General features: G+C 36.2%; 1 protein-coding gene across 3 annotated transcripts; it reads left to right on the top strand.

The window, feature by feature from the left end:
- Window positions 1-1,253: 1,253 nt before the first annotated feature.
- LOC100246244 (protein KINESIN LIGHT CHAIN-RELATED 1) lies at window positions 1,254-8,692 on the top strand. 3 transcript variants are annotated; one of them, XM_059742645.1, is made up of 4 exons: window positions 1,254-1,348; window positions 1,477-2,145; window positions 3,713-4,621; window positions 8,217-8,692. In XM_059742645.1, exons 2-4 carry the CDS (start codon window positions 1,514-1,516, stop codon window positions 8,449-8,451), a joined length of 1,776 nt encoding a protein of 591 aa, XP_059598628.1. In that variant the 5' UTR covers window positions 1,254-1,348; window positions 1,477-1,513; the 3' UTR covers window positions 8,452-8,692. The 3 variants fall into 3 exon arrangements, with proteins under 3 accessions (XP_059598628.1, XP_019072271.1, XP_059598629.1); XM_019216726.2 differs by having other exon boundaries at window positions 1,305-1,358; XM_059742646.1 differs by having other exon boundaries at window positions 1,309-1,355.
- Window positions 8,693-8,942: the final 250 nt, after the last annotated feature.

The following is an 8,942-nucleotide window of genomic DNA, read 5'->3' as shown; positions in this document are numbered from 1 at the left end:
ATTTTTTTTCAATAATTATTTTTTCTTTAGTACTTTTTGAACCAAATATAACCTATGACAATGTTTTAAGAAAAAAAGTGTCAAAAACAAATATTTTATCATATTTAATTTTATTATAAAAAATATGAAAAAAATAAAATAAATTTAAAATTAATATATATATATATATATATATAAATTATTTAATTTTTATATATTCAAGAAAAATAAAGTAAATGAATTTAAATAAATATATAAAAAATATTTATTAACTTTGAATTTATTTTTTAGTTTTTCCTTTTATTTTTCTTCTTTATTTTCTTTTCTTTCCTCAAATTTTTGGAGAATCAAGAGTCAAGACCAAGAATTTCTTTTAAAAAAAATAAGTAATGGAATAAATTCTTTTATTTTATTTTTTTAAATTTCCTTTTGAAAAAAATAAGTAAGAATTATTTCAAAATTTATATATATTCCAAATTCTTTTCTTTTATAGGAAAAATAAAATGTGAAGAAGTATATAATATTTATTATTTAATGACTTATACTTAAGTTGTTAACTTAAAATTATTATTTAATTTTTATGTTAAATATTAAAGTAGATTGATAAAATCAACTCAAAATTTATTCTAAATTATTAAATTGATATATTTATCTTTATAAATTATAAATATAGTAAATGTGATCTAATAATAATAAAAGTCATAAAGTAGCAAAAGTCATCATTAAGATAACTAGGATAAATAAAAATAAAAATATAAAATAAAAATATAGATTTAAAAATAAATAATTATTTTTATTTATTATTTAAAATTATTAATGACTTTAAATGATACCATTAAATTATTTTATCAAATATATTTAATTTATCTAATGATTTAAATTAAGTTATTAAATTATTTTAGGTTATTAAGTAGATTAATAAACCCTTATTAAATGTAGATTTTTTTTTTGGTTTTTATTTTAATTTTATTTATTTATTGAGAGTGGGTGGGATGGGGTGTGTGGTGTTGGGGGTAGTTTTTTCTCAAAATTTATAGTCCAAAGTCCAAACGGAGTCAAAAGTTTTAAAATGTGAATATCAAGCGTATTTTAAGAAACAAAACCATGTTGTTTTAATAAACGGAAAAATCACCAAAACGGCTCGGTTGCTGATCCCATCCAAAACGGTGGAAGTAAAACGACATAGTTTTATCGCAATCCCTACAAACACAGTTGAATTCTGACTGACGCGTCTCCCAGTAAAACTGATGACGTGGCGCATGGTTGATCCACCAACGATCCTGGAATGAAAAATTAAAAAATAAGATGGAAATTAAAAGCATATGAAATTACAATTTCGACCTTCTATTCCTATCGGCGGTTGAGAACGGTAGCGAGTTGTAATCTCCATAATCAAACTCATAATCCAAATCTAAATCTTCAATCCTCTCTTTCTCTCTCTCTCTCTGATTTTTATTGTCAGATTTGCTGATTTGATTTTTTGAATCTTCTTCAAAGGTTTGAATCCAGAACTCCCAGATCTCCTTGGATCACGATGCCGGGACTGGTTTCCGTCAAGACTCCGCCGGATGCATCCCCGCTGACGATTTCTGTTACGGAAGCCGGATCGGTTTCTGAATCACGAAATTCTAAATTCGCATCTTCGACTCCAAAGAAGACTCCATCGCCATCCACTTCGCGATCCAGGCCCTCGCCGGATCGGAAGAAGAAGCCGCCGGAGAGTCCGGTTTTGGACGAGTCCTCGCTGGATAATCCGGATCTCGGTCCTTTCCTTCTGAAGCTGGCGCGCGACGCCATCGCGTCCGGGGACGGGCCAAACAAAGCGTTGGAGTACGCGCTCCGGGCGTCGAAGTCATTCGAGCGTTGCGCGGCGGAGGGGGAGCCCAGTTTGGACCTGGCGATGAGTTTGCACGTTGTGGCGGCGATTTACTGCAGTTTGGGAAGGTTTGAAGAGGCGATTCCGGTGCTAGAGCGGGCGATTGGGGTGCCGGAGGTGGCGAGAGGTGCGGATCACGCGCTTGCGGCGTTTTCGGGGTATATGCAGCTCGGAGATACGTTTTCGATGCTTGGACAGGTTGAACGGTCGATTCATTGTTACGAGGAAGGGTTGAAGATACAGATTGAGGCTTTGGGAGAGACGGATCCCAGAGTTGGAGAGACTTGCAGGTTTGTTTGTGGTATTTCTGTTTTGGTTCCTAGCTGTAGGTAACTGTACTCTCCAGTTATTCTCCAATTTCCTGGATTTATTGCGATTTCCTTTCAAACTTTGTAAACTTTCTCAAATTTGTTCATTTCTATAATGTGCATCATATCTGTGTCGAGTTTGGCTTATATTAGTTGACTGAAGGTGGTTTAACTTTGGATGTTAGTGAAGGGTACATTACAGGCATTGATTAGCATGTTAGTTTAATGGATTTCCTGAATTTGCGTGTGCGACGTATGTTACTATGCACAAATGAGTGTGATTTGGCCAGTTTGTCTTGAATATTTGAGGAAACTCATTCATACTGACAAACTGACAGGTAGTTTAGTTTTGGATGGTAGTGAAGGTTACATCACTGGCATCAATATCCATGTTTGTTTAATCCATTTCCAAAATTTAGTGTGTCAACCTTACATTGTTGGGCACAGATGTCTATGATATGGCCGGCATTTCTTGAACATTTGAAGAAAACTCATTCAGACAGTGAGACTGGATAGATCCCAGGAAGATGGCAATGTTACAAATCTGGGCACAACATGGAAATTTGGTCTTTTGGAAAAATTAGAAGATTTTCCATTTCTAATACGTAACTAGATCTTAACTTGTTAGAAATTAATTACTAACAGAAGCTTGAGGTGAAAGAGTTAGGTGTTGCTTTGGCTAGTATTTTATTGCTTCAGGAAGCAAATTTCATGCTGGCTTTTGCTTGATAAGTTAAGAAAGTACCTTCAAAATGGCAACCAAACGGTTCCTTAGGGTGCTTTGAGACTGGAATTGAATATCCATTGTGTTCACAGGGAAGTTGAAGGTGGCAATCTATCAGATGAAATGACAGAGGTGAACTTCTAAAATCGATTCCATATCAATGGTTGTGGTGATGGTTCCCAGTTTCTCTGGTGGGTTCTGGATGTATCTTCAAATGATGTGTAAAATGCTATGGATCCATTCCAATTCCCTAGGATGTTGAAATGCTCTTGTAGAATTCATTAAAGTTTTAACATTCAGGCCGAGATTGGAAATTTTGGAATCCCAAAAATTTTGAAATTCGGGCTGGAGGCAGAATTCGTCTGGAATCCTGAAAACTAAAATCCATGTATGAGATTAGGTTTTAGAAAAATTGATCTGCCAGCACAGTGTCCTTTTACTTTCACTTTCATGTAAGATACTGATGAAATTGCATTGAGTGATGGAAATCTTAGATAAATCACCAGCTTCCTTCCTGCCAACATAAAGTAAAATTGAGTTGCCTTTGAATTTGCTGGTGGTACACTTGACACAACTCCTCTTTTCCTGGGCTTCTTACCAGAAAAATGCCATTGCAGTAGTGGATCAATAAGTATGATCGATCTTATTTGGTTCTTGATTTTGAATCATACATTTCAATGAAAATTTTGATTTTTCTAATCTCCAGTTACCACTAAAAGGTATGTTTTAATGTTTGATTGTCTGCAATATTTTATCCTGTCTGCTTGTGGATTATGGTATTTCTTCTTGGTTAAGCTCATTCAAAATTGATACCAAATATGACAGGTACTTAGCCGAGGCCCGTGTTCAAGCAATGCAATTTGATGAAGCTGAAAGCCTATGCAAGAAAACTCTTGAGATTCACAGTGTGCACAGTGAACCAGCATCTCTTGAAGAGGCAGCTGATCGTCGGCTGATGGCCCTCATATGTGAGGCAAAGGGAGATTATGAATCAGCCCTTGAGCATCTTGTTCTTGCCAGCATGGCAATGATTGCCAATGGACAAGACAATGAGGTTGCTGCTATTGATGTCAGCATTGGTAACATTTATCTTTCCCTTTGCCGCTATGATGAGGCTATCTTCTCTTACCAGAAGGCCCTCACTGTCTTCAAATCATCAAGAGGTGACAACCATCCTTCTGTTGCCTCTGTTTTTGTACGCCTTGCTGAACTATACTACAAGACAGGAAAGCTTCGGGAGTCCGGATCTTACTGTGAAAATGCACTGAGGATATATGCAAAACCTGTGCCAGGAACCACAGCAGAAGAGATTGCAGGTGGAATGACTGAAATTTCAGCCATTTATGAGTCTATAAATGAGCCTGAGGAAGCACTAAAGCTCTTGCAGAAGGCACTGAAATTGTTGGAGGATAAACCAGGACAACAAAGCACAATTGCAGGAATAGAAGCACGGATGGGTGTAATGTTTTACTTGGTTGGGAGGTATGGTGAAGCACGGAGCTCTTTTGAGAGTGCTGTAGCGAAACTTAGGGCCAGTGGGGAGAGGAAATCACCCTTCTTTGGGGTCGTGTTGAACCAGATGGGATTGGCTTGTGTACAGTTGTTCAAGATAGATGAGGCTGTTGAGTTGTTTGAAGAAGCAAGGGGAATACTTGAAAAGGAGTGTGGTCCATGTCACCAAGATACCATTGGAGTATATACCAATCTCGCGGCAACTTATGATGCTATGGGCAGGTAATATCTTGTTAAACTACTTTGCTTGTAACTTTCCTGAGCTTCCAGTTAATGGCTGATGTGTATGGATGCTTTGTAGTAGAAATCTAGAGTAGTATTTGCTTTTGCATTATGGTATAGGGTTGATCTCCTCTAAATTTAGAAACATGTGTATCCTTATTGTTGCTCATCATGATTTTATTTTAATATGAAAGCATAGAAACTCAGGCACACCAGAGGGTCATAACCAAAGTACTCAGACAGCTGTAATTAATGTGGCTGCATCATTATATGGTTTGTGTTATAGTACCTGTCACACCTCCAAAAGTGGCAAAATCACTAAGTTGTCTCTACATTTTTGGAGATGGCTTACAATGGTTATGGACTTTCTGATTTTTTATTAAGCCAAAATAGCTATTGAATTCTACAACTTGAAAATGGAGGAAGAGATAACTATACTCACATTGAACCTTAAAGTATACATAAATTCTTTTTTGTATCTATTTTGGGATTGGGTTAGATTGTACATTGAGGGTGGTTCTTTATCGTTCTTAGACTTTGTGGATTGGGTAGGCTCTCGGTAGAGCACAGTAGCAGGTTTTTGTGTCTTCACACCTTTTTTGTCCTTTGTTTCTTCGTATACGGCATGTATACTTTCTTTCTTTTAATACAATTCTTATTTACCTAATAAAAAAATAAAAAAAGTATACATACACGTGTACACACTATTTTGACCTTTGGTACTTGCTTCTGAACAAGTTATGGTGACATATGAGATAGTTTCTCAATCTTTATAGTAGCTAGTTCCAGACATTGCTTAATATAACAAAATCTTCAGTTCTGGAGGGACACTGTTTTCTTTACAATTATTTTGACCATGTAACATTCTGATAACTGTGACTTCCACTCAGTCAATTTGGCTGTCAGTTTGATATGTTGAAATTTCATCAGTAGCTGCCACCTGAACAATTTTTCTAAACCTGCCTTATGTAAAAAATTTCTGAGTAGGGATCTTTTCTCCATGGAAGCATTTGCTTCTCTCCATTTACATGAGTGTTGCCCTTTTTCCTGTCGCATCTTATCCTGTTTCTTCTCCTGACCTTTAGTTGTTCATCTCATCCTTTAGCATCCTGTCAATTTAGACTATCCTTCCCTTTGTGATTCACTTTCAACATAGAAGTGATGCTTTGGTGCAAATAGTGATGTGTCATATTTTTCTTTCAAATTTCAAAAGACATTTTAATGCCTTGAAAATAGCAGAAACAACTGCTAAGAGTTCTCCCTGAAGGAAACTTTTCCTTAGAATTAGTTACTTTAAATGGTTGCTGATGCTCCAAAGAAGGAAAGAAAGACCACATTTGTCTTGTCTCCATTCTGAATTTCAACCTTACTGGCTCTGATAAAAAGAGATAAATTTTCTCCTTTGATGGCCCTAATGTTAATTTTAATATTGCTGCCCAACCCAACTCAGCCCAAGCTCAGGGGGTTCCCAGTTAGGCCAACAGAGGCACAGAACTTTAGAGAGGATTGAGCTTGGTTTGACCTGTAGCAGGCCTGACCCACCCATGTTATAACCTTAACAAAAAGAAGCATATAGTCATGTCATAACCATACCAGCTCCCCAGCAAGTTCATATATTCATCAAGGGTTGCCAGCATAGTGTCAAAGATTGTAGTTATGAGATAGAAAAATGTAAAGGGAAATAAATGTAGGAAACTGAATCAGAAATTTATAACCTACCAGCATTTGTTTACCTGTAATAAACGTAAAGCACAATACTGACTCACGGCAGGGCCTTCAAGTTTAGCAATCACCTGTGGCATCACACATGGAACCAAAAGAATAAATACATCACAATTCAGCATAGGTTGGTCGTTTGTATATTAAAAGTGCCAATCAAAAAAGGGGTTCCATAACAGAAAGTAAAAAGCAAGAAGAAACGACCAACAGCCAGAACCCCATTTTAATACTTAGAGCAGAACCACTTGGTGAAGTATATTAAGGATAGGGAACCAGCTTGAGCATCATCTTGAAGAGACTCATGAGACCATAAGTGTAGATTAGACATAAAGGAATCCTTAAGAGATTAGTTTGTGTGTTGCAGCCCTTCAAAGGTTCTTTGATTACATTCCTTTCAATTTGTTCAAAATAGGCGAAGAGAAGTTATTGTTCAAGCCTTTCCTCTCTTCTTGCCCTCATAACTCTCATTTCAACCCATTAACCAATCTTTAACCGAATAAGGGAGAATATAGGAAATGCCAAATAAGAGAATAGAAATGTACACAACCCCCTAACTTTCCCACAATGGATGAGGAGATGGTCTACTAATTCTTCTTTTTTAAACATACAACAATAACTTGCCAAAAACTATCCTCTTCTTTTAAGTTGGTTCATGGTTAGGATCCTTTCCATGCCACATCCAATTTGAAGAAACCCACTTTGGTAGGAACCCAAGAGTCTCACACTTATCTTTGAGGGGAAAGAGACCTCTCCCTCCAATTCCAAGGTAGAGTAGGAAGAATTCATTGAGCATTCCCTGCTCTTACTAGCCTTCTACACCATTCTATCCTCCTCCTCTCTTCTCTGCCTAGCACGTTTAGCTTCCAAGTGGCTTCTCAACATTATCCATCTCCCAATCTTGAAAATGTCTTAAGAAGCATGGGTTTCACAAGACCAGCCCCCTCCAAAATCATCCAACCAAGCCTCCTTGCTTCATTTCTTTTCTTTTATTTATTTTTTATTTTTTAATCATTTCATCTTTCAAATTCATGAACAGATTTGAGTGGACAAATCGGAGCCTGTTAGATGGATGAATTCTAGAACATAATGGAAACTTTATGATGGCCTTTGAAATTTTAAGTTGTTTCCCTGTGAAGCTTTCCTCATTAAATCCACATATCAATCTGCACATGCATTTACAATGTCTATTGATCTTCAAAGTAATTCATTTCTTACTGAAATTCATAATTTAAGTGCGGTTTTAATTCTTGTCAACAAATTATAAGATTTACCAAAAGGGAAAAAAAAAAATGAAGAAGTAGAAATGAAAAGTAAAAAAAATGAAAACACATCAATCAGTACTTCCATAATCTGCCCCAGCTCTGGGAGAAAAGGTTGCAAACAAGATGATCAGACAATGGTGCTTATTTATAGTAGATAATAATGACCCTAGATAGAACAGCAAGGCATAAAAAGGATCATGTAGCCAACCTCAAGTACGAGGCTTCAAGGTGTTTTTGCTGCCTTATTTGCTTATTGTTCTATGGGAACGCTCCATGGGCTCCATCACATGCCAAAACAACCTCTGCTTGCTCACAACCTTTCTCCATTGTTCTTTATCCCTCAAATAGAGTTTAATAGTTTAATGGGAATCCAAATTATCTCTACTTGTCTTTATTTCAAGAATTATATTCTGTATTTACTAACAAACACTGGGTTGTGAAATTTTTTTTTTTGCTCTATCAATATTTACTGTCAGGCTTACTTGAGGCTCCACTATTGTTAAAACCATGTGTTTAATGTGTTAGTACTTCTGTTACTGTTTAAAGCAAGGATGCAAATAGTCATTTGATGTTGAATCTGTGATTTTAACCATATCATCATGGAATTTATACAGAGTCGAAGATGCAATTGAGATACTGGAGTATGTTCTCAAATTGAGAGAAGAACAGCTTGGAACAGCAAACCCTGATTTTGATGATGAGAAGAAAAGGTTATCTGAGCTCCTGAAGGAAGCAGGCAAGGCCCGTAACAGAAAAGCAAAGTCTCTGCAAAACCTCATTGATCCTAACTCCAAGAGGACAAAAAAAGAAACAAAGAGATGGTCTGGTTTAGGTTTCAGAATTGGATAAAGGATCGTCTTTCACTTACTCTCTGTTTTCTCACACGTGCGCATTCTGTACCATAGAAGACAATGTATAGGGTTGTAATTTGGTGAGGCTTCCTGTTTCTTGAGCTTGAGATCTCGGTTTGTTTTTCTTTCTGTTAATTATTTGATTGAATATTTGTGTTGTGACCCTGAAACCGTTCATTGAGAAAAAATTCATTTGGAGTGAATAAATTCATACCCTCAGTTGGTTTTTCATCATAAAATGTCTATCCAAAAAGAACGCAAAATGGACTCTTTTGATTCATCGATCATTCATATACAATAAGATCTTCTCTTGCTGCTTTGAGTTTAGCATCCATATTTGCTCTTTGATTTGCTTTGAAATTTCCAGGAGCTGTAATTTTTTTCCCAATATCCATATCCTGCAAAACTCTGCATTCCTGCTAGAACTTTCATAATTTTATTAGCTAGGGTTTCAACCTAATCATAGAAGTACTAGTCATTGTTCTTTTA

This window comes from Vitis vinifera, chromosome 2, assembly GCF_030704535.1.
Source record: "Vitis vinifera cultivar Pinot Noir 40024 chromosome 2, ASM3070453v1".
Taxonomy (NCBI): domain Eukaryota; kingdom Viridiplantae; phylum Streptophyta; class Magnoliopsida; order Vitales; family Vitaceae; genus Vitis; species Vitis vinifera.
The sequence above is the reverse complement of the archived record's forward strand: the minus strand, read 5'-3'. Positions and strand labels throughout refer to the sequence as shown.

Coding starts and splice junctions, on each gene's coding strand:
- LOC100246244 (XM_059742645.1), top strand. CDS start 1,514: ATGCCGGGACTGGTTTCCGTCAAGACTCCGCCGGATGCATCCCCGCTG. Junction 2,146..3,712: donor AGAGTTGGAGAGACTTGCAG/GTTTGTTTGTGG, acceptor CAAATATGACAG/GTACTTAGCCGAGGCCCGTG. Junction 4,622..8,216: donor ACTTATGATGCTATGGGCAG/GTAATATCTTGT, acceptor GAATTTATACAG/AGTCGAAGATGCAATTGAGA.